This window comes from Eschscholzia californica, unplaced genomic scaffold (genome assembly GCF_041429995.1).
Source record: "Eschscholzia californica isolate CP2 unplaced genomic scaffold, dmEscCali1.0.p SCAF_1, whole genome shotgun sequence".
NCBI lineage: Eukaryota > Viridiplantae > Streptophyta > Magnoliopsida > Ranunculales > Papaveraceae > Eschscholzia > Eschscholzia californica.
The window spans coordinates 9065066-9090790 of record NW_028238198.1 but is presented as its reverse complement, the minus strand read 5'-3'; the positions used below and the strand labels follow the sequence as shown (position 1 = coordinate 9090790).

Sequence of the window (25725 nt, the reverse complement as noted above, 5' to 3'; positions counted from 1 at the left end):
CACTTCCCACAAAATGCCCCAAATCGAATATTATTGTAATTCTATATATGTTATGTTTTGCAATGTCCTTCAAACCTTGTGAAGGAAAGTAAGATTCAATTCATTCACTTTCATTAACCAAACAGTTTACAAGTTCTTGATTTATATAGCTAACTATTCTAGAGAGAGAGAGAGACTAATAGTTCGTTAATACTAATTAGAACATTAACTAACAGTAACTAACTTCATAACTAACATTATATCAAAACACACGAGCGAAGTACACAAGTGGTGGAGTGCCCATAACAGTCGATCTTTCTTCCTTCTGATTCTTCTTCTTACTTATACTCTTACACCCCCCCTCAAACACATGTTGTGGAAGGAGGAACAACCATGAGTTTGTCTCGAATTGAGTTCAAAATGGAGAAGGGAACTCCCTTAGTAAGAATGTCAGCTAGATTGTCTTCAGAGGACACAAACTTCACCTCAAGAGTCTTCTGAAAAACTAAGTCCCTGATAAAGTGAAAATCTATATCAACATGCTTAGTTCTTGAGTGAAGGACAGGATTAGAAGCTAAATACTTAGCACCCATATTATCACAGAAAATAGTCATAGGTTTTGTGACTTCAACATGGAGTTCCTTCAGCAGATAAGATACCCACAGCAATTCAGAAATAGCCAAGGAGAGAGCCCTATATTCAGCCTCTGTAGAAGACTTGGAAACTACATTTTGCTTCTTAGAAGACCAGCAAATGAGTGTAGACCCTAGAAAGAGACAATATCCACTAGTAGACCTTCTAGAATCTGGGCAACTTCCCCAATCAGAGTCTGAAAAACCAGATAAGCTTGAAATATCTCCTGAAACAATCGAGATTCCAGCACCAAGAGTCCCTTTTAGATATCTAAGTACCTTCTTGAGGAGTATAAGATGAGTGGTGCTAGGCTCTTGCATGAATTGAGCTAGGTAGTTGACAGCAAAGGTAATATCAGGCCTTGTCATAGTCACATATTGGAGGCCACCCACCAAACTCCTATAGAACAGAGGGTTATCAATCTGTTCTCCATCAAATTTAGAAACTCTCTTGCCATGAGACACTGGAATTAAGCTTGGCTTACTATCCAGCAACTCAGACTTATGAAGGAGCTCAGTAATGTACTTAGTTTGAGTTAATTCCAGAGAAGAACCTTGATGCTTAACCTCTATACCCAAGAAATAGTGAAGTGCACCTAGCTGTTTCATAGCAAACTCATTTCCCAAATCATTGACCAATTGCTTCATCAAAGACTCATTTGAACCAGTGAGGATAATATCATCAACATAGAGAAGAAAAATAAGCATTTGGCCATCCAAGTAGAACACAAACATAGATGTGTCTGAGGTGCTTCTCTTGAAGCCCCATTGTTGTAAATAGGTTGCTATTTTTGTAAACCAGGCTCTTGGAGCCTGTTTAAGTCCATATAGAGACTTATGAAGAAGACAAACATAATCAGGGTATTGAGAATCCTCAAAACCAGCAGGTTGTTTCATATAGACAGCTTCACTCAAGTCCCCATGGAGGAAGGCATTGGACACATCAAGTTGTTGAATAGACCATTGATGGGTCACTGCCAATGTAAGAGCTACTCTAATTGTTTGTATCTTCACTACAGGACTAAATGTTTCTTGGTAGTCTATACCTTCCTGCTGGGAGTACCCTTGAGCAACCAGCCTTGCTTTATACCTTTCAAGAGAACCATCTGAGTTGTACTTGACTTTAAAAACCCATTTGCACCCAAGTACATTCATAGAGGGTAGTTTGGGTGTCAGTGACCATGTTTTATTTTGAACTAGAGCCTTATACTCAGATTGCATTGCTTGAACCCAATTTGGGTCTTGAGCAGCTACCTTATAGGATTTTGGTTCAGGTATAGAAGAAATGGCAGCAATATAGCATGAATGAAGAGCATGAGGGACAGTGAAATGTGAAACATGGTCAGGAATACCTTTGGGCTTAACTATCCCACTTTTTAATCTAGTTTGCATATGGTGTTGATTAGTGTGAATAGGAGAAGTAACCTCTGGTGGAATTGGTTCAACATGTGAGTGTGGTGAGTTAGCAGGAGTGGGTAATGAGGTTGTGGAAGTCTCCATTTGTGAATTTGCTGAGTTAGGGAGCATAGGTGAAGAGGTTGATGGAGACATATTGATGGACAGCTCCTGATCAGTTTGTGGATAGCTATTGTGATATGAGGGAATGGAGGTTAATGGACTTTGAGTCAGTGTAGGCAATTGTAAAATTTGATATGGGATAGGCTGTTCCTGTTTATGTGAAGGAGTGTGTGTACTGATTTCAGCAAAAGGGAAGCAAGACTCATAAAAAATGACATGCCTAGAGACATATTCTCTATGAGAGGACATATCTAAGCATTTATATCCCTTGTGAATAGTACTATAACCTATGAACACACACCTAACAGACCTAGGTGATAGTTTATCATTTTTCACATCTCCCAAATATGGATAACATAATGATCCAAAAACTTTAAGCATTGAGTAATCTGGACATTTATTAAACAGAACTTCATAAGGTGTTAGATAAGAGAGTACCTTGGTGGGAGTTCTGTTTATGATATAGGTGGCTGTGTCATAGGCATGAAACCAGAAATCCTTAGGCATTGAGGCCTGAAAAAGTAATGAATTACCCACTGATGTAATTTGTCTATTCTTTCTCTCTGCAGCCCCATTTTGCTCAGGTGTATAGAGGCAGGAGCTTCTAAATAGTATCCCACATTTGTTTAAGTAAGCTTTGAAATCTCCTTTTGACAGTTCAGGAGCCCCATCACTTTGAAAAACCTTTATTGATGTGGAAAAGAGCTTTTCATAGTGCCTCTGGAAGGTTTGAAAACTACTCAAACTCTCTGATCTTAGTTTAAGAGGGTAAATCCAGAAGAACTTACTAAAGTCATCCATGAATAGTATATAATATCTTATCCCTGATTTTGTTGTAACAGGTGATGGTCCCCATATATCACAATATACCAATTGAAGAGGACCAGAAGATGTACTTGATGAAGAGGCAAAAGGTAACTTATGACTCTTGCTCAGTTGACAGGAGTTGCATAGAGACATAAAATTCCTAGAGCTTAGTTTGATCCTGTTTTCTTTTTCTAAGTTCAAAATGATGTCTTTAGAAGGATGTCCCATCCTATTGTGCCAAGTTTGAGCAGATGCTTTTACAGAATAAGCTTCCTCAGTATCATCTAGAGGTTTATCATATGGATTAAGTGTAAGATCAATGCTATATAGATTATTCACCATAGGTCCATCAGCAAGAACCTCCTTAGACCATAAGTCTCTAACCATAAAACCCCATGGTAGAAACTCAACACTACAAAAGTTTTCTTTTGTGAATTTTGAAATGGAGAGCAAGTTTCTTTGAATAGTTGGTACATGGAGTACCTTTTTGAGCTGAAAAGTAGCTGATCCAGAGCTAACAGTTGCCTCTCCTGTGCTAGATATAGGCAAGGACTTTCCATCTCCTATCAAAACCCCATTTGTGCCTTTATATGGTTCACTAACAGTGAGATTTTCTTTAGTATAGGTCATGTGGCTGCTAGCCCCTGTGTCAGCAATCCATTTCCTATCTTTTTCACTTTGACAAGACAAATGTGCTTCATGTGAGACCTCTTGATTTTCATCATAATGAACAAAATGTGCTTGTTCTTCTCCTTCATCTTGTTGTTCAAAGGACCCATCTTCATCCTCATCTTCTTCTTCTTCTATTTCTTGTAAATGCAAGTTTGCAAAATCTCTTTGAGATACTTTGTTTGAGGATGAAGATGTTGATTCAGGAAAGTCTCTAAACCTCATTCTGCACTGCCTTGCTGTATGACCCCATTTGTAACAAATACCACAAGGTATTGTAGTATAATCAAAGAATGTGTTTCTTGATTGAGATGGTATTTGTCTTTGATTTTGTCTAAGTTGATTTCTCTGTTGAGACCCTTCTGAATTTTGGGTCTGATTTGGGAATCTAGTGTTAAAGAAAGGTTTTATTTGATTCTTTGATTGATATTTCTTCACAAAATAAGATTCATTTTCTTCATTTGAGTCTTGTTCTTTCAGCCAAACTTCATGATGAGTCAATCTACTTCTAAGTTCTCCAAAACTCAAAACTACATCTCTATTCTGAATTGTAATAACAAATTGAGAATATTCTTTACCCAATCCTTGTAAAGCTATTCTAGTTAATTCGACATCACTAACTCGATCATTTACAGCTACAAGGGAATCAGCCAAAGTTTTAATCATACTCAAATATTCAGAAATAGAAGATGTACCTTTCTTGATAGTTTGTAGTTTGTGCCTTAGTGATGATTTCTTGGCTTCGAATTCTTGAAGATAAATTTGTTCAAGATATCTCCATATATCTCTTGCTGTTTTCAACCCTAGAATGTCTGATGCTATAGATTGATTAATTGTAGCTTTAATGCACGCTTTAACAAAACTATCATTCTTCCTCCATTGAAGATATGCAGGATTTACAGCATCTCTTCCTTCGATTTGAATCAATTGTGGAGGTTCCTCATAGGATCCATCAACATAACACATAAGATCATTGCCAATTAGGGCATTTTCGATTTGATCTTTCCAAATGAGAAAATTGGAGCCATCTAATCTTGTAGAAATCAAATTGGTTATGTTAGCATTGTAAGATATCTGACCTGAATTAGGGTTCATAGTATGAATTGGGGGATTATTGATAATTTCAGGATTTTCCATGAGATGAGATTATTTCTCTGATTCGATGATGCAGAAGAAAATCTCAAAGTTGAGTTTTAGAAGATTGAATACTCCGATTCTCTGATGGCGGAAGTTTCAACTCCTTTTGATCTATTTCGGTCTCGTGTCCCAATTAGGTTTTCTTGGATCGATTTTGATCTTCAAACTATTAGGGCTCTGATACCATGAAGGAAAGTAAGATTCAATTCATTCACTTTCATTAACCAAATAGTTTACAAGTTCTTGATTTATATAGCTAACTATTCTAGAGAGAGAGAGAGACTAATAGTTCGTTAATACTAATTAGAACATTAACTAACAGTAACTAACTTCATAACTAACATTATATCAAAACACACGAGCGAAGTACACAAGTGGTGGAGTGCCCATAACAGTCGATCTTTCTTCCTTCTGATTCTTCTTCTTACTTATACTCTTACACCTTGATTCTAAATCCCAAATCTCCAACAACTTTGCCGTTAAACACTTAAAAAAACATCATTAATACTCGTTTGGAATCAATATATGATTACAGAAATTATTGTGCAGAAAACTATTAATGGTGGAGTTGATTACTGGTCGTGCACTAACTTATCCAATATACGTCAATATGAGGCTACTCGTTACTTCAAGGAACTAGTTAGCATGTACCCAGTAAAGGAATGGTAAATTTCACTTTTTCCCTTCTTTTAGTCAGGTAGATTTTGAAATATCTTTCATTTTGTAAAGTTGTTTCGGAGTCCTCTAACACCAATTGATTCGCTGTGCATACGCTAACCAAATTGATTATGATGTTGTTAATTTGTATAGAGAGGCTATTTCAAAGTCACGAGGAAACAACTGCAGCTTCTCATTGTCATATTGCCTGATTTTACTAGATCCTATAGCCAGCTACACGTGATGGTAAAGACGGAAATAAAATGGAGCGAATGTACGCAACAATTAAAGGTTACTGTTCTTGGAGCGAATGTAGCAATAGTCATTCCTTCAAGAAGATGACAATAATTGTTTCTTTCACTTGTAAATTACGTTGATTAGTTTTTGTTTTGTTCTGATTGCAGATTATGTAAACGTGAGTTGCCTTATAACCCGGACGATCTCATGGTTAAGTGGAGGTAATGGTGAAGAAGATGACAAAGGGAAGAGAGAGATTTTGTCTAAGTTGTTTAAGAGTTAACATATTAGTTCCCCAAGAGTCAGATCGTTCACTATGTATAGACTTGTATATATATCAGGCCGTCAAGCCCGATGTTTTTGGTACAAATAATAAAGTTGTTAGTCCTTGTAAGGCCATATGGATTGCATTCGGTATTGACTAGTCTTTTGTTTCAGGTATTTTCTTCTAGCAAAAGATAATTCACTTTCACAATGAAAAGGAAGAAAATGAAATTTGTCTCACACGATGATTGTGGAAGGAGAAGATTTTGTTGGAGGAAGAGAACAAAAAACAAATCCTAAAGCATTGCGACTCTCAAAGTCTTCTCTTTTATTTTCAGCTTAATGTTTTACTCCATCTTGAACTCAAATTTTGCCTTATTCAGCTCAACTTTTGATTCCATCTTCTCCTCAATTTTTTACTCCAACTCCATTTCGATCTTTACTTCTAACTCTAGTTTGATCATTTGCTACCATGATCGAGAAGCAATGAAGCGATATGGGACATGTAAAACGAGTAACTTGGTCATGAATTGAGCACATTTTATTGAATCAACGAATTGTGTATACAATAATCTCCTTGTAATATGTTGTACCGCTCAATGTACATGTACGAAAATAAAAGCAAGAAATTGACAACCTATCCAAAATGTACCTCTGCTTTTGCGTTAAATTGCTTCATATCACATATTTACTGTGTTTTACATTTTTGTTTTCTGAGTAATTTAGTTTTAAATTTTCTATCAAGGATAACTTTGATCATAAAATTGTGCTTAAGCACTTTTAGTATTATAATTAAAGAGCATAAATTAAAAAAATAAAATATATGTTTAGTGGCTAAAGATAGTTTGCACAAAATTGAGGGTGTTAGCTATTACAATAGTATGGACTTTGTGGGGATTTAGGAGTTGCTATACAAAATTTTGTCTCGTAGGTCATATTATTCACTATCACCTTTCCTATTTGTAATTTTTTTTTTTGTGGAGGATTATATTTTTAGTTTTAGGTGTTTTAGGTAATTTTTTTGTGTAGCGGGTTAAAAAAAGATAATTTTCACCAGAATATCTCAAACAACTTAAATATATACTTATAGTAATCATCAAATATATGACATTTATAAAAAATGATTTTCTCCATTAATTTGTTTTCTACTTTGGAAGATTAACAATGAAATCATGATAACAAATATCCCTAATTTGTTTAAAATAGAAATTTAGTCATCCAAAATTATAAATATGAGGAGAGAGAAAACATAGTTTCTTTGAGAGTGTAGATTTCCTTTCACTCTTATTTACAAGACGAGAGAACAAAATCTTTCTTCAAATAAACGATTTCAAATTTATCTTTTCCCTTAAAAGTCAAGACTATCCAAATCCAAGGAAAAATAGTGTGATAAAGAAATAATGAAGACCCCACATTCTTATCTAGGTACCTTCTAGAAGAGCGTTAATTAGGAGACTCCATATCTATATATACCCAATTAGTTTTTTTTTCCACCAAATTCTTCTCATTCACCATTGGATCTCTATTCAATTCATTAATATTCCGACTCTTTTTTATCTTTGCTTCTACCTAAAAATTCTTTCCAATAAGTGGTGCAAGAAAGGAGGTCATCTAAAATCAAGGTTTGATTTTCTGTTAATCCTTTTGGGCTATTAGTTTCATTTTTTCTTGGTAATGTGCATTTTCATTTGCTTCACTTTATTTTTAACTGTTACATTAATAAATCAAAAGTTTAGAGAATGAGAATGAAAGCTACAACAGATATGTATAAAATCAAATAATGTAACTTGAAAAACACATTCCTAAGTGTAACCTACAAGGTTGTAGATTAGTCTTCACAATTATTTTCTAGACTTAACTAATTGTGAGCAACCACAAATACATTGAGATAACCAAGACCGTACCACCACTTCAAAGCCTAAAATAGCTCAAACCACCGAAAAAAGTGGGTCTAAAAGAGATTAAAATTAATAAATCTGGTTATCTGAAGAAGATAGATCTTGGAAGACTCGCTAAACCACATCTAAAAACAAATTGTAAGGGACATAGATCTTAAGTGAAGGAGATTTAAAAAAAGTAAATCTTAATGGCAAACTCAACAAAAGATTTTGGAAACAAACTAACAAAGCCAATCTATTAAATCACTTCAAGCATCTTCATTTGCTTGATTTGATTTGACTTATTTAATTCTTAATTGGATTACCCCTTATTAACTTAACCTGTTAGGTTTAGATGAAGAAATGTATTAGCACGGGAAGTGGCTGGAGAAAAAAAAGACCAAAAACTATATTTCTAGGTTAAGGTTATGGTTTCCCACACAACGACACCATATATTCTCCTCTTACTATCTGATATACAATTTGGATTTCGATAAATCACAATTGTTGAAGTTGAAAGTATATCAATGTTGTTTGTCATACTATTTGATTATTATTCTATACTAGTAGAATTTAGATTGTAGTACACGCACTTTCCAATGTTTCACCATTAAGTAATGTTATAGAATTTAGATTGTAGTACACACACCATATATATCCAATATCTCCCCCTTATGTACTGTTATAGTTAACATCTTTATATTTTAACTTTCTAAAACTTCGAATGTTTTTAATTAAATTTTTAGAAATTTTTTTGTTATAATAATACCAAAGTCAATACCTTCATTAGATCTTATAATCTTAGAAATAGACTTAAGAAATAAACCAGGTAAGGACGTTGGCACAAGTTTCAATGCATGATTTTTTTGATTTGTTGAAGAATTTTCAATACATGTTACCCCTCTTGAAATATAGACATGATCTTACAAATCTATTTGTTTAGGTAGGAGTTCTACAATGTCTACATATAAATTTGATTGTACGTTTCATGAGATCATCAACTCGGTATAGAATTGAGATTGTAGTACACGCCATATATATCTATTATCTCCACATTATGTACTGTTATAGTTAGCATCTTTATGTTTTAACTTTCTAATACTTCAAATGTTTTAAATTAGATTTTAAGAAATTTTTTTGTTATAATAATACCAAAGTCAATACCTTCATTAGATCTTATAATCTTCTAAACAGACTTAAGAAATAAACCATGGCAACGACGTTGGCATAAGTTTCAATCCATGTTTTTTTTTGTTGAAGAAGTTTCGATACATGTTACCGCTCTTGAAATAAAGACAATGTCTACATGTAAATTTGATTGTACGTGTTATGAGATCATAACCTCGGTATATATTATGTTCTTATTAGAAATAATTTCCTTTAATGTTTTTAGTCCAATGTATGCTCTTCCTGTCTCATAGTTTTGCATTGTCTAGAAAATTTGTTCGTCTAGTTTTAATTTCACATAAGATTTTTTTGGATGTATGAGTTTAGTTTCTCACATGGAGGAAAAGGTCGTCATCAGATTTGAGCTTGCAACAATTCATTTTATTGTTGCAAAATGTAAGGTCCTAGGTCCGATTCCAAACAGTCTACTTTCTTCAAAGATTAATTTCCCAGGTAAAATGTACTCTATATTTTGTCTTAAATGCATGCATGAAAAATATAACAGCAGTGATGCTATGCCCGATCAATATCTCGGCCGGGTTACGTGACTGGTTCATAACTAGTGAGAGAAAGTGTTTGACTTTCTCTCACTAGATCATGCCCGTCCAAGTACCCCGGTCGGGATTAGGCCCGGATATTGGCCGGGCATTGTACTATTTCTCTAAATACAAAAGGCCGAGGTATAATAAAAAAAAAGATACATGCCTTAGGGGGCGAGTATAGTTGCAATGACCTTATAGTAATATTCATTTCCCTTTTTGCTGTTCTAATTTGTATTATTTAACTACTCTTCAATCGTCAAAAAAATTTGTGTTCTTCCTTCATAAAGGGAGCTAATTTTTCTATGTCTGATACAACCCTCTCTACATTATGAAGCTTTCTAAATGTACTGTAGTGACTGAAGACCTAACACTCATAACCGAAGGACTCAAACCAATCATAAAAATGCATATAACTGCTTAAGATATGGTGTCAAAATCGTAATGCTGATAGTGCTTCTGAAAGTCAAATGTCTTATGTTTCTGGTCATTACTACAGATTTCCGCTCTATATATGTTTATTTACTAACAAATTGTTTCTGTCACGAAGGCAAATGATACGTTGCTAGTACCCGAACAAGAGATATTAGAGCTTGTTGGCCATTTCCTCAGGAACTTCACAACAACAGGGACGAGGAAGTACTTGCAAGGCTTCCTCTTAGTTTTCCCTCATTTAGCTGTTGGGATTGCCGCGATTGCACGACGAGAATTTCTAATGAAAATGTTGGAGGAAGATTATGAGAATTTCTCATAATCTTTTGTTTTTGATTATGAGAAGAAAAAGTTAATAAATAGTGAGTTTGTTCAGGAGGATTTAGTCATCGTTTTGCATCCAAGGTTGAGTGCTGGAAACTTCGAAGGTGAATAGATGGATTTCTTCTATATTGACGAGGTTCAAGATTTGACAATGAGACAAATTTGCCTTTTCAACTTTACATATATAGAAGGATTTGTTATCTCTAGTGATACAACCGAAACGATAGCTAGGGGAATTGATTCGAGATTCCAAGACATAAAATCTTTGTTCTACAGAGTTCGTAATGGGATCCGAAAGGTGAAGCTCGTTCTCATGGGAAAGAAAAATACGAATGTCGTATCTATGGCCTTTTACATTTGGAACAAAACTTTCTCACTCACGCAGGTGTTCTAAAGCTCTCTCAGAGCCTAATTGATCTTATATACAATTTCTTCCAGCACTCGATTGACATTGTAAGTCCAGATAATAGGATACGTGACATTAGAGACAGATCGAGATGAAGAGATCCGATGATCAAGATGAGTCCAAGATATTAGAAAATATAAAAGATATGAAAGATATAAAAGATATTTAGTTTCATGTATGTAGGATCTCTTGTAATTATATTTGGATAAACATTATATTCTGTTTAGTTAGGAGAAACTATGAAACTCTCAACCCAATTTCTATGTTTGTTCTTGTTAAATATAAAAGGCCGAGATATAATAAAATAAAGGATACATGCCTTAGGGGGCGAATATAGTTGCAATGACCTTATAGTGATTCATTTCCCTTTTTGCTGTTCTAATTTGTATTATTTAACTACTCCTTAATTCTCAAAAAAGTTTGCCTTCTTGCTTCATAAAGGGAGCTAATTTTTCTATGTTTGATACAACCCTCTCTACATTATGAAGCTTTTTCAATTTACTGTAGTGACAGAAGACCTAAGACTAATAACCGAAGGACTCAAACCAATCATAAAAATGCATATAACTTCTTGTGATATGCTGTCAAAATTGTAATGCTGATAGTACTTCTGAAAGTCAAATGTCTTATGTTTCTGGTCATTACTACAGATTTCCGCTCTGTATATGTTTATTTACTAACAAATTCACTACAAAAACAGGGACTTTTGGCGACGGTATTTAACGATGGTTTTCTAAAAACTGTCGGCAAAAGTTACTAATTACTGCCGGCACTCGTTTTACTAAGGTGGGTCGTCTTTCCCGTTTGCCCTAGTTTTTCCTTGTCTGCCTAGTTCGAGAGGAGAGAGAGAGAGAGAGAAATCTCAGAGATTACGAGGAAAGAGAAATACGCAGAGGGAGGGAGGGAGAGAGAGAGAGAGATGAAGCTACTGAAGTGTAAACCGTAGAAAAGTCTAACGAAGCTGCTGATGCCGAGGTTTGTCGTTTCTCACTCGAGATCCTTTGTTCCTGTTTGTATTACTATGAAGTAAGATTAAACCAAAAGAAAAAATTTGATGAAATTTGTTCATGAAAAGTGAAATCGATTTGATTTTCTCTGAAAAAATTAGTAGAGAGAGAGACTTGTTCATTAAGTTTAAACAACTATTTTCCTTTTTTGACTAGTTATAACTTGTTATCAATATTTTTGTTTCTCACTCTTGTGTCTAATGGGCTTCCCAGCAGCTCGCACACATTTACCGTTGATGTTAAGTAGATTTCGTAAACCCTAGCGATGTTGTTAGCGATGTTAGTGCCGATGTAATTGTTATTAGATTTACTATCACTACTGTTGGTTTGATCTTGCTGCTGGTTATATGAAGACCTTATGCTATTAAAATCACGGTCTAATCCAACCATATCAGAAACAAAGCTTTTCGGCATAATGGGAGAGTTAATACTACTACTCATAGTGGCACCCATTTGAGCTGCTTTCTGTAATAATGCAGTCGCCCACATCCAATGAGTTTTTGGTTACTTTTATCATTGCTAAGATCATCGAAAGTATTCGATAAACTGTTAAAACCACTACAAAAAATGTAAACTATTAGGAACGACAAACTTGTTAGATTTTGATAATCAAACTCATGTCTCCTTTAGTCCTTCTGGGTGTAGGATGAAGTCTATTTTAGTGTTAGATTTTGATACATTGTTCTGTATTATCTCTTATGTGTTTTGATAGCTATAATAATCACTTGTGCAAACCACCCATGCGACACTTTAATGAATACTGATCAGTTTAAACTCAGATTCAAATAAATTGACTATTTTAGTGTTAGTGAGAGATGGAAGAGATGGTATGTATTGATTATTTATATGTGGAATACTAATTCAAAACTTCATTTTCCATGTCTAATCTAAGTTTATAGTTCTTAGTGGTTCCTATTTTCTTTCTTGTAGTGCTTACTAGATAACAAATTAGGTTCTAAAGATGATGATTAACATGGTAAGTTTTGTTGTACGATCTGTAATGTTGATGTTTCAAGAATTGACTTGTATATGTTTGATGAAATTCCTAAATGATCATCTGTTTCCAATTTTAGATGATTTAGATGCATGAATAGTTCATTTTCAGTAGGAAATTTGGCCAATTCGATCTGAAATTAATGATGTTACTTGACTTTGTTTCTCCATTGATGGAAGTATTGAGAGATACCCAAACACCTTTGAAAATCATGTATATGCGACAAATTAATGATGTTACTTGATCATCTGTTGAATGAAGAATGCCACAAATTAGCTACCTTAGAGAATATAAATATTTATACTTATTTAAAGTATTGAGAGATACCCAAGCACCTTTGAAAATCATGTATATGCATGTATGGGTAAAGTATGATAGTGTCATGAGTCTAATAAAAGTACTAGTTTGAGTGTTTTACTCCTCCACTGTAGAAGTCAAAGGTTGGTTTTCATATTTGCTTCTTCATAATGGTTGTTTTGCTTATTTGCTTTTGTTTAAGTTTCATTTTTTCCACTGTAATATTAACCTACAATTTTTTTCTTCATCATCATTTTGCTCAGTATCAAGTGATTCCGGGAGGCATTTGAAGTGTTGGATTTTAAAGTTTGCTTGCAGAAAACCACTTCATTATCAGGTACACTTATTTATAATCTAAGTTCTTCTGTTGTAGAAAGCTATTAACAATGAGAAAATATCTCAGTTGTGTTTGTTGCCTTAGACTTGCTATTTAGAGTTGAAAACTATTAACAATTAGAAAGTCTGTCTTGAAGCTTAATAACATGTTAATTATGCCAAATATATACTTGATTGGAACTTGGTTAATAGTTTATTGTTTGAGATCCTAAATACTAGTTCATGTATGAAGCTTAATAGCATTCATGGTATGATGTGTGTTAATTGCATTTATAGTATTATTGTTATTTATTATATGAAATTATTCATGACTACTAAGTGAAAACATATCAAACTTTTCTAATACTTGATTGTTTGATTTAGATTTAAATTTCCATCATGGATAAGAGTTGGGTTCGCAATAATAGGGTTTCAAAGGAGTATGATGATGGAGTCGTCAAATTCTTGAATTATGCGTTTAGTAATGGAGTCTTCAAATTTTTAGTAACCACTTCTTTGCTGATTTTACATTTTAACTATTGAATATCTTCGTAGGACTCTCGAGGTTCATCACAAGTACCAACTTCACTCAACTGAAATGGAACAACAAATTGGCGGTTACAAGTAAACTCATCTCTCTTTCTCTCTCTTTCTCTCTCTTTCTCTCTCTCTCCACTTTCCTACTTGCCTTCTCAAACTGAAATGAAACGACAAAGGGACTATATCTTTTCATATTTAATGTCATTACCAGCATGTATATCTTTTGGAGTAGATAAATTAATAAATGGGTATCAAGTATTGACAACCAGCATGTATAATATGAGATACCTGTAACCGACAATTCTGCAATCCACAACTTTGCTATTCTAGCTTTATGTATTGAAAAGAATTAATTGTAACTTCAGTAGTCATTATTCGTACAAAGCACAACTTTGCTATTGTAGCTTTTTAGTGATTTATGATTCTACGAACCTGTTAATTGTTTCTCTCAACAAACATTCTTAGACGCAAACTGAGCTAATGGTACATGAATTTGAGCGAAAACCTCTCTAAATTATGCAGGTGGTGGAAATAGGAAGAGGGAGTAAGGTGAAATACGAACTGGACAAGAAAACTGGGCTTATCAAGGTAATAAAGAACTCAATGTTCTTATTAGGGGTCTTCCCTACTATAGTTGTATATCTTATGATCTTGTAATTGAAAATATTTTGGCAGGTTGACCGTGTACTGTACTCCTCAGTCGTCTACCCCCACAACTATGGCTTTATCTATCCCTCGTACTCTTTGTGACGACAATGACCCCTTGGATGTGCTAGTCATTATGCAGGTATGCTGATATTATGCTGATAAGTTTTTTGATCATTACAATGTTGAGTCTTCAAATTTCTGATGACATCTCATGTGAAACTTTTATTTTTTCTCAAACGTGATTCAATATTATACTACTATTCTGCAATCCAATTTTTTCCTCTTGCAGCTACTTTGCTGAATGTTGAGAACTATATTATTTCTCATAGTTAAGAAATGTTGTTGTGGCGAGTCATTTCATTACAGCTATTATATATCGTTAAATGTCAGAATCATAATGGGATGTTACTGCTCACTCTTTTGTAATTGATTTTATTTCACATGATCGCCCAAAATGGGGTGGTTCAACCCATTCGCTTAGTCTAATAAGCACGTCAATGTCTAACACAATGTTACAGCTATTATATGTCAATGTCTAACACAAAGGATCTGAAACCCTAGGTTTATTAGTTTAAATTGGGCATGCCAAAGTATGACACTAATGTTTATGGGTTTAGATACTCAGCATCAATCTGTCATAGCTTCTCATTTCTTACACACTTGTTGTTATTATCATTTTGACGCATTCGTTGCCCACTTCTTGCCGCTAGGTTCTTAATGCCCTTTACAAGAGCTACTTCGAAATCTCAATACTGCTTCGCTAGTTCATCGTTAGAATGCGTTTCTCCCTAGTCCCTATGATCAGTTTTGTTTTCCTTAACATCAACTCTGAAAGTAGTATTAGTTCTATAATCAATTTGAGATTTCTTAATGAAATCCCTACTCCCTAGCAGGCTCGATCAGGTATTATTGAAGAATCTACTGCCTAATGCTTTTCGTGTTTTACTATCCCATTTTTGGTACTTGAGTGATCCAGTACTTCATATATTTGGTAATTGTTCGAATACTGCAACTCCTTGTTGTTTCTACCTGTATAGGAACTAGAATTCTATGGATGATTCTAATGTTTATCGTGTTTTATCATCTTAGGTAGAAACTTGACAGCAGAACAATGGTCTTCCTTCGGTAAAGCTGTACCAGGAATAGAAGAAGCTATCAAGAAGATGGAGACAAGGTAAAGATAAAGATATTGGACATTGGTGGGATTCTATTATGATAAACCTTTTGTATGAAACTTGGAGTTTATAAGTCTGTATGGAGAAACCAAGTTACAAGCTGAAATTAGAACTTCTTTCGTTTTTGTTTTCGCTATCAAAACTAAAAGAAATGTTGTAATGTTTTGTGGCTGATATTATAGTATTTTGACAGATTTGGAAATATTTTATATATTGATCCCAAATCAGAGGGTCAATTTATTGTTTCGAAATACAATTTTTTTTTTAGAAAATCAGAACATATCACCGACGGTTTTCTGTCGTCGCAACTTTGCAGAAGCGACGGTTCTTTCTGTACACAAATTGTAGCTGATAATTGCTTTTAGCGGCAGATTTACAACCCCGTCGCTACCAACTGTCGCGAAAAGTATCCCCGACAGTGGCTTCCAGGACGGATTATGATCCGTCACTAAATAGTTTCTGCGACGGTTTTATTATATTACCGACAGTTTTAAACCGTCGCTAAAAGTCTCCATTTTTGTAGTGATTGTTTCTGTCATGAAGGCAAAGGATACGTTGCTCGTGCCCGGAAAAGAGATATTAGAGCTTGTTGGCTGATGGGCCTAGAAAGTTTCCTAAATAGGTCACCACCCGCAAGTATACGGGCGTCAAGTAATAGTTCCGGTAAGACCGGTTCGTTCCTCAGAGACTAAGTCAATCTATTCTAAGACTTGAAAAGAAATCGGTTTTCTTTGAAAATTGTTTTGGTGATAAAATAAAAAAAATACTTGAACAAAAAGAGACTGAGGACTGGTTCTCAGAGATATAAAAAAACGAGAGAAAATTTTAGAGTTATGATTCCACCTTGAACTGCAAAAATGATTTTTACCCCTTTCCTAGCATGATTCTTTAACTTATAACTCAATATTTAGTAAAATAGCTTTATCTAAACATCGGAAAATCAAACATTTGAAACAAACATATCTAGAATGAACTATGTTAAAATTCAAGTCCTAAATAATTATATCCCAACTATCGCCTATCAAATTACAAGTATAAATCATCAAAGAAACTTACTTCTAAGTATGACCTATCAAGCTATAAGTATAGACGATGAAGCTACTACCATTATTCTATGGAATCGAAATGAGCATAATTAAACAATAATGCACATCCTAAGAATCATGAAAAAGGAAGAGACTAAATTATCTACTCATGCATAAAACTTCATCAACATCCTAGATAAAGAGACATAAAGATTAATACCAATGTGATCCTTATAAGTGTCTAGTTATCAATCTAAGAAAATAAAACAAATCCAAGACAAGTAAAAGAAATCACCAAGAAGATGCTCAAAATCCCAACATGGTGATGATGTAGGTGATGGAGAGATTTGATAATCTCTGGTTCCTCTCACAAGAACCTTTATCAAGCCCCTCTCAAACCCTCTTTAAACACAAGAAATATCTTAATTGTACTCTCTCTATCCTTGATTTATGATTGTATAAGAAAATTACAAAGAATATGGTTAAAGTCTCTCACAAACCCTCCCCATCTCTCTACAATTTTCTTTATTTCTCTCTTTGAATTTATAAAACAGGAGAAGAACAAGAAGAAGATAACAAGGAAACCAAGTATAACTCTCCCTTTTTCTATCTGAAAACTCTGATTACAAATAACTTAATTTTCCATCTCTGTTCTTCTCCTCTCTCTCTCTCTCTAAAATATAATCTTCAATGCCCAGAGAAGAAGAAACAGAGGACTCTTTAATGGAACTTTTACTCCTGTTTTTGGCTTTTTGGGAGATACCCATAACTCTGTCCTTTCTCTGTTTAAATAGGAGAAGCAAGGAGAAAACTCTGTTTGTCCAAGAAATATCTTTCAATCAACCTGCATTCCTCGCCTATGATAGTAAGAAATCTTTCATTATCCTATAAGACCAAACTAAGCCGAGAAGAACCCTTTCTCCAAGATCTCTGAATCTTGATTTATCTCACTGTAGCCGAGAAGAACCATCTCTATTTAATATTATCTTCTTTCCTTTCAACTCTCTAAAATATCCTCGAATCAATTGAATCATCAATCTCTTCCTTCTTTGCAAAAGAATTTTCTGAAAATTCTATTATTGTGAACCCAACTCTTATCCATGATGGAAATTTAAATCTAAATCAAACAATCAAGTATTAGAAAAGTTTTTCCGAAAATTCCAGCTTTCTGTCTTGATTTGGTTAGTCGAGTCCCACTCTAAAAATATCACTCTGAACCCACCTTCCACAAGAATATTTTCTTCTTTCCTTCAATGAGAAATACTCATAATCCCTCTTTCTCTCTAGAAAATATCAATTCCATCAAACAAATTTCCAGCTCTCTCTTTGAATATCTCTAAACATTAGAGAGAGAGAGAGAGAGAGAAAGAGAAGACCTAAATCGCAACACATTAATTCCCAATTCTTCTTTCTGATTTCCTTTTAAAAGATTTGAAAATCCTTAAAATAAAACTCACCCTTAACTTTCTCACTCTACTGCATATTAATTTGTTTCCAAAAAGAGAGAAACATGAAAGATTTGACTTAAGAAATGGGATAAAATGTTACCCATAAATCTGGGCACCAATCCGTTAGGATTTACTGTCCAAAAGTTTTGATTCAGTACTTCTCGTAGCAGCGGGAAAAGGTGAAACGGTCTTCTATGATCACGCCTTGTGTTGCTTTTATAGGTCCCACCGTTAGATTCTTACGCGGACCATTGAAACCTTGCCGTGCAATGCACCTGATCTGGACCCACATCTAGTACTAAATTCGGTACAACTTTGGACGAGGGAATACCGAAATCATATCCGTTACCGTTAGATTCCGCCACGTGTCTTTGAAGGTCCCTAATTGACACAAACTTTGACCCAGTCTATTTTTCATATCCGGATTCCGATTTGACTCCCGTTTCCGCCATTGGGTTCATCTTGGACTCTATTTTCACCTGGTCACCATCAATGCCCACAATTCACAAATGACCAAAATGCCCCTAATGTGTCTTTTGCCCGTTTTTAACCGTTTTTCACACCAAACTCCGTAAAAGACACCTAGGAAAGAGAAACACTAAATTCATCAGAGTAACTGCCCGAAATGGACTAACTAGTCCGAGTTAGGAGATTCAAATGAGACATTTTCATGTAAAAGAGATCCGATGATGAAGAGATCCGCTGATCAAGATGAGTCCAAGATATTGGAAAATATAAAAGATATGAGACGGATCGAGATAAAGAGATTCGATGATCAAGATGAGTCCATGATATATGAAGATCCAGTAATATTTAATTTCATGTATGTAGGATCTCTTGTAATTATATTTAGATAAACATTATATTCCTTCCTAGTTTAGTTAGGAGAAACTATGAAAACCTCAACCCCAATTTCTCTATAAATAGGAAAGGGTCATAAGAGTTAAATCTCCGAGTTATGTCTGACAAATGTAACCGATCAAATCCACGAGTTGTGGTGATTATTAATGAAATAATTATTTCTCCGTGGATGTAGGTCATGAGTATCCGACCGAACCACGTAATATTACTGTGTCGGTTATTTCAGTGTCGATTATCCCATAACCGTGAATTTAACATGGTATGATGAGCAGGTTAATTAGTCCTGACTTATGCTTTGCAAAATTACAACTTTTTTTATAGTTATGATTACATTATTATTCAATCGCTTTGTTGATTTGTCAAACCTTTTCCAAGATTATTCTTGATGATTATGTTTCATCTTCAAGACGAGAAAATAAAGTGAAAGAAGAAGAAATCTAATTCTACCCATCGAAGAAGCACCAAAGACTTCCTCTTCAACAAAAGTCAGTCCTATATTCATTTTCGAATTCTTTTGATCTTTTTTTTTTTCAATTTTTTTAGACATGAAATAGGTCTAAAATTCAAAAGCATACTCCTGGAACTAAAAATGACCAGATCTGGTCTATTCTCGTTCTAGCCGACCAACCCTATTCCGGGTTTCGTCCTATCCGCAACCAGAATGAGTTTCAATTTTGCACAGATCTGGGGTATCCATGTATCTATTTGAAAAATGTGTGGATGATTGCTGCATTTTGTTATCAAGTTTAGGTCACTATCTTTGTAGGAGTCTATATAAGAGAGTCATATTGTTGGAGTATGTTAACCTTTTTATCACATTCTATGATTTTTTTCTAAAATTTTGCAGAATGAATTTCAATTTGGACAGATTGACGAGAGCTTCGCCTTCTTTTGACTATTCAAATCATACCCCAATGCGTTGCATCATGGAATTTGGGGATGAATTCAAGCAATTAGTGAGTAGTTCGAGTTTCTTAATCTATTAATGTTTTACAAGTTTTTTTTTGTTTTGTTTCTTTTTTGCCGTTAATCTTTTTCTTAAGATTTTCTCAAGACATGCTTAAAATCCAAGTTTGCAACATGACTTTTTTACGACTTATAGAAGCGTGATTCACGCACATACATATAAGGTTGGACGATAAACTTCTATTGCCGTATCTGTGTCACATTACAGCGGGTCCGAGCTATACCTTAGGCATTATTAGATGTTATTTCAAAGCCGGAAGGGATGCAAAAGATCCAATTTATTTCCTTATAGATTACACATAAGTGATCGATTAAAAAAATATACTTAAATTTTAGTACACGTGATAACAAAGTCTTTTGAAAATTTAAATCAGATTAAATGTACTCCTCATTAATCGTTTCCTTTCCGAGAACTCTAACTAAATTAAAAGAGAAGTACTCAAAGCAAATAATAAGTCATTAAAAGTCAAAGTTCAACTCGTTTTTAACTTGGGAGATGCTATAATTATTTAAGGGATTACTTAAAGGATGACATAATGACGGGAATAATTAGCGAAACGAGTTGAGCATAAGGGTGGACAGCGGACCCGAGCGGCCAAGCTGTTCCTTGGGCGTTATTAGCTGTTATTTCAAAGCCAGAAGGGATGTTAAAGATCCGATCTATTTCCTTATAGATTACACATAAAAGACCGATTAAAACAATATACTTAAATTTTAAAACACGTAATAACAAAATCTCATGAAAATTTTAATCAAAATAAATTTCATCACTTTTCATTAATTGTTTCCTTTCCGAGAATTCTAACTAAATTAAAAAAGAAGTACTCAAAGCAAATAATAAGTCATTAAAAGTCAAAGTTCAACTCGTTTCGCTAATTATTCCCGTCCTAAGATTTTTAACTTGGCATATACTACAATTACTTAAAGGATTACTTAAAGGATGACTTAGTGACTCAGTTTGCACTAAAAGACAAAGTTTTTCAAAGTTTGACAATGATGTGGAGCCCTTTTTTTAACAACTTAAAATATTAGCTCTTATACTTGTCCACCCTTTCAAGATGGCTCCTATGTGGCTTTTCTCGTCTCCCTCATTCTTTTCTCGAAGCTCACCATACTATAGAACATCTTTATAGTGATGTCTCTACAGGCCAAATTAAACTCAATCTAAATTTTACTCCATCTTGAACTCAAATTTTGATGCCATATTCAACTCAACTTTCGATTCCATCTTCTCCTCAATTTTTTACTCCGACTCCATTTCGATCTTTACTTCTAACTCTAGTTTGATCATTTGCTACCATGATCGAGAAGCAATGAAGCGATATGGGACATGTAAAACGAGTAACTTGGTCATGAATTGAGCACATTTTATTGAATCAACGAATTGTGTATACAATAATCTCCTTGTAATATGTTGTACCGCTCAATGTACTTGTACGAAAATCAAAGCAAGAAATTGACAACCTATCCAAAATGTACCTCTGCTTTTGCGTTAAATTGCTTCATATCACATATTTACTGTGTTTTACATTTTGGTTTTCTTAGTAATTTACTTTTAAATTTTCTGTCAAGGATAACTTTGATCATAAAATTGTGCTTAAGCACTTTTAGTATTATAATTAAAGAGCATAAATTAAAAAAATAAAATATATGTTTAGTGGCTAAAGATAGTTTGAACAAAATTGAGAGTGTTAGCAATTACAATAGTATTGACTTGTGGAGATTTAGGAGTTGCTATACAAAATTTTTTCATATTATTCACCATCACCTTTCCTATTTGTAATTTTTTTTTTGTGTGGAGGATTATATTTATAATTTTATGTGTTTTAGGTAATTTTTTTGTGTAGCGGGTTAAAAAAGGATAATTTTCACCTGAATATCTCAAACAACTTAAATCTATACTTATTGTAATCATCAAATATAGAATATTTATAAAAAATGATTTTCTCCATTAATTTGTTTTCTTCTTTGGAAGATTAACAATGAAATAATGATAACAAATATCCCTAATTTGTTTAAAATAGAAATTTAGTCATCCAAAATTACAAATATGAGGAGAGAGAAAACATAGTTTCTTTGAGAGTGAAGATTTCCTTTCACTCTTATTTACAAGACGAGAGAACAAAATCTTTCTTCAAATAAAGGATTTCAAATTTATCTTTTCCCTTAAAAGTCAAGACTATCCAAATCCAAGGAAAAATAGTGTGATAAAGAAATAATGAAGACCCCACATTCTTATCTAGGTACCTTCTAGAAGAGCGTTAATTACGAGACTCCATATCTATATATACCCAATTAGTTTTTTTTCCACCAAATTCTTCTCATTCACCATCGGATCTCTATTCAATTCATTAATATTCCAACTCTTTTTTATCTTTGCTTCTACCTAAAAATTCTTTCCAATAAGTGGTGCCAGAAAGGAGGTCATCTAAAATCAAGGTTTGATTTTCTGTTAATCCTTTTCGCAATTCATTGATGTTATATTTTTTTTATATTTTTTGATGAGGTAGGTTTGGGCTATTAGTTTCATCTTTTCTTGGTAATGTGCATTTTCATTTGCTTCACTTTATTTTTAACTGTTACATTAATAAATCAAAAGTTTAGAGAATGAGAATGAAAGCTACAACAGATATGTATAAAATCAAATAATGTAACTTGAAAAACATATTCCTAACTGTAACTTGCAAGGTTGTAGATTAGTCTTCACAATTATTTTCTAGACTTAACTAGTTGTGAGCAACCACAAATAAATTGAGATAACCAAGACCGTACCACCACTTCAAAGCCTAAAATAGCTCAAACCACCGAAAAAAATGGGTCTAGAAGAGATTAAAATTAATAAATCTGATTATTTGAAGAAGATAGATCTTGGAAGACTCGCTAAAACACATCTAAAAACAAATTGTAAGGGACATAGATCTTAAGTGAAGGAGATTTAAAAAAGTAAATCTTAAAGGCAAACTCAACAAAAGATTTTGGAAACAAACTAACAAAGCCAATCTATTAAAACACTTCAAGCATCTTCATTTGCTTGATTTGATTTGACTTATTTAATTCTTAATTGGATTACCCCTTATTAACTTAACCTGTTAGGTTTAGACGAAGAAATGTATTAGCACGGGAAGTGGCTGGTGAAAAAAAGACCAAAAACTATATTTCTAGGTTAAGGTTATGGTTTCCCATACAACGACACCAAATATTCTCCTCTTACTATATGATATACAATTTGGATATCGATAAATCATTATTGTTGATGTTGAAAGTATATCAGTGTTGTTTGTCATACTATCAGATTATTATTCTATACTAGTAGAATTTAGCTTGTACTACACGCACTTTCCAATGTCTCCCCATTAAGTAATGTTATAGAATTTAGATTGTAGTACACAAGCCATATATATCCAATATCTCCCCCTCATGTACTGTTATAGTTAACATCTTTATATTTTAACTTTCTAAAACTTCAAATGTTTTTAATTAAATTTTTAGAAAATTTTTTGTTATAATAATACCAAAGTCAATACCTTCATTAGATCTTATAATCTCAGAAATAGACTTAAGAAATAAACCAGGTAAGGACGTTGGCACAAGTTTCAATGCATGATTTTTTTGTTTTGTTGAAGAAGTTTCAATACATGTTACCCCTCTTGAAATATAGACATGATCTTACAAATCTATTTGTTTAGGAAGGAGTTCTACAATGTCTACATATAAATTTGGTTGTACGTGTTATGAGATCATCAACTCGGTATATATTATGTTCTCATGGAGATATAATTTCCTTTAATGTTTTTAGTCCATTGTATGCTCTTCCTGTCTCATAGTTTTGCATTGTCTAGAAAATTTGTTCGTCTAGTTTTAATTTCACATAAGATTTTTTTGGATGTATGAGTTTAGTTTCTCACATGGAGGAAAAGGTCGTCATCAGATTTGAGCTTGCAGCGCTTCATTTTATTGTTGCAAAATGTAAGGTCCGAGATCCGATTCCAAACTGTCAACTTTCTTCAAAGATCAATTTCCAAGGTAAAATGTACTATATTTTTTGTTTTAAATGCATGCATGAAAAATATAACAGCAGTGGTGCAATGCCCGAACAATATCTCGGTCGAATCCCGACAGCGGTACGTGGTTGGTTCAGATCTAGTGAGAGAAAGTGTTTGACTTTCTCTCACTAGATCATGCCCGTCCAAGTACCCCGGCCGGGATTTGGCCCGGATATTAGCCGGGCATTGCACTATTTCCCTAAATATAAGTGTCTGGGTGCATGGTTGGTGGGTCATATATTACCCTGGGCATTAACTTCATGCCTAGGCAAGGGAGCTAATTTTTCTATGTTTGTTCTTGTTAAATATAAAAGGTTTAAATATAAAAGGTCGAGGTGTAATAAAATAAAGGATACATGCCTTCGGGGGCGAATATAGCTGCAATGACCATATAGGATTAGGATTAACTACTCCTTAATCCTAAAAAAAAATTGCCTTCTTGCTTCATAAAGGGAGCTAATTTTTCTATGTTTGATACAACCCTCTCTACATTATGAAGCTTTTTCAATTTACTGCAGTGGTTGAAGACCTAAGACTCATAATCGAAGGACTCAAACCAATCATAAAAATGCATATAACTTCTTGAGATATGCTGTCAAAATTGTAATGCTGATACTTCTGAAAGTCAAATGTCTTATATTTCTGGTCATTACTACAGATATCCCCTCTGTATATGTTTATTTACTAACAAATTGTTTCTGTCATGAAGGCAAAGGATACGTTGCTAGTAGCCGAACAAGAGATATCAGAGCTTGTTGGCCATTTCCTTAGGAACTTCACAACAACAGGGACGAGGAAGTACTTGCAAGACTTCCTCTTAGTGTTCCCTCATTTAGCTATTGGGATTGCCGCGATTGCACGACGAGAATTTCTAATGAAAATGTTGGAGGAAGATTATGAGAAGAAAAAGTTAATAAATGGGGAGTTTGATCAGAGGGATTTAGTCATCGTTTTGCATCCAAGGTTAAGAATTGGAAACTTTGAAGGTGAAGAGATGGATTTCGTCTATATTGAGGAGGTTCAAGATTTGACAATGAGACAAACTGGCCTTTTCAACTATATATATGTAGAAGGATTTGTTTTCTCGGTGATACGGTTGAAACGATAGCTAGGGGAATTGATTGGAGATTCCAAGACATATAATCTATGGCCTTCTACATCTGGAACCTAACTTTCTCACTCACCTAGGTGTTCTAAAGCTCTCTTAGAGCGTAATTGATCTTATATACAATTTCTTTCGGCACTCGATTGACATTGTAAGTCCTGATAATAGAATACGTGACATTAGATCAGGATCGAGATGAAGAGATCCGATGATCAAGATGAGTCCAAGATATTGGAAAATATAAAAGATATGAGACGGATCGAAATGAAGAGATTCGGCGATCACGATGAGTCCATGATATATGAAGATCCAGTAATATTTAATTTCATGTATGTAGGATCTCTTGTAATTATATTTAGATAAACATTATATTATTTCCTAGTTTAGTTGGGAGAAACTATGAAACTCTCAACCCCAATTTCTCTATAAATAGGAAAGGGTCATAAGAGTTAAATCTCCGAGTTATGTTTGACAAATGTAACCGATCAAATCCACGAGTTGTGATGATTATTAATGAAACAATTATTTCTCCGTGGATGTAGGTCATGAGTATCCGACCGAACCACGTAATATTACTGTGTCAGTTATTTCCGTGTCGATTATCCCATAACCATGAATTTAACATGGTATGATGAGCAGGTTAATTAGTCCTGACT

At 33.9% G+C, this 25725-nt stretch overlaps 1 protein-coding gene and 2 long non-coding RNA genes across 3 annotated transcripts; all 3 read left to right on the top strand.

Annotated features, from left to right (window-relative positions):
- Positions 1 to 7458: 7458 nt before the first annotated feature.
- On the top strand, positions 7459 to 25639 carry LOC147563883 (uncharacterized). Its single transcript, XM_086641562.1, has 4 exons — positions 7459 to 7522; positions 23612 to 23669; positions 23819 to 23944; positions 24674 to 25639. Exons 2-4 carry the CDS (start codon positions 23622 to 23624, stop codon positions 25070 to 25072), a joined length of 573 nt encoding a protein of 190 aa, XP_086497688.1. The 5' UTR covers positions 7459 to 7522; positions 23612 to 23621; the 3' UTR covers positions 25073 to 25639.
- Positions 7903 to 10906, top strand: LOC147563885 (uncharacterized). The gene is made up of 2 exons (XR_015225556.1): positions 7903 to 9397; positions 10034 to 10906. It is a non-coding gene; the product is annotated as an uncharacterized LOC147563885 (long non-coding RNA).
- On the top strand, positions 14478 to 15823 carry LOC147563884 (uncharacterized). The gene is made up of 2 exons (XR_015236727.1): positions 14478 to 14585; positions 15536 to 15823. It is a non-coding gene; the product is annotated as an uncharacterized LOC147563884 (long non-coding RNA).
- Positions 25640 to 25725: the final 86 nt, after the last annotated feature.

Excerpts from the sequence above, each read along its gene's own strand:
- LOC147563883 (XM_086641562.1), top strand. The coding sequence starts at position 23,622 with ATGTCTACATATAAATTTGGTTGTACGTGTTATGAGATCATCAACTCG. Across the intron at positions 23,670-23,818 it reads GTTATGAGATCATCAACTCG|TTTCTCACATGGAGGAAAAG; the intron begins GTATATATTATG and ends GTATGAGTTTAG. Across the intron at positions 23,945-24,673 it reads TTCAAAGATCAATTTCCAAG|GCAAAGGATACGTTGCTAGT; the intron begins GTAAAATGTACT and ends TCTGTCATGAAG.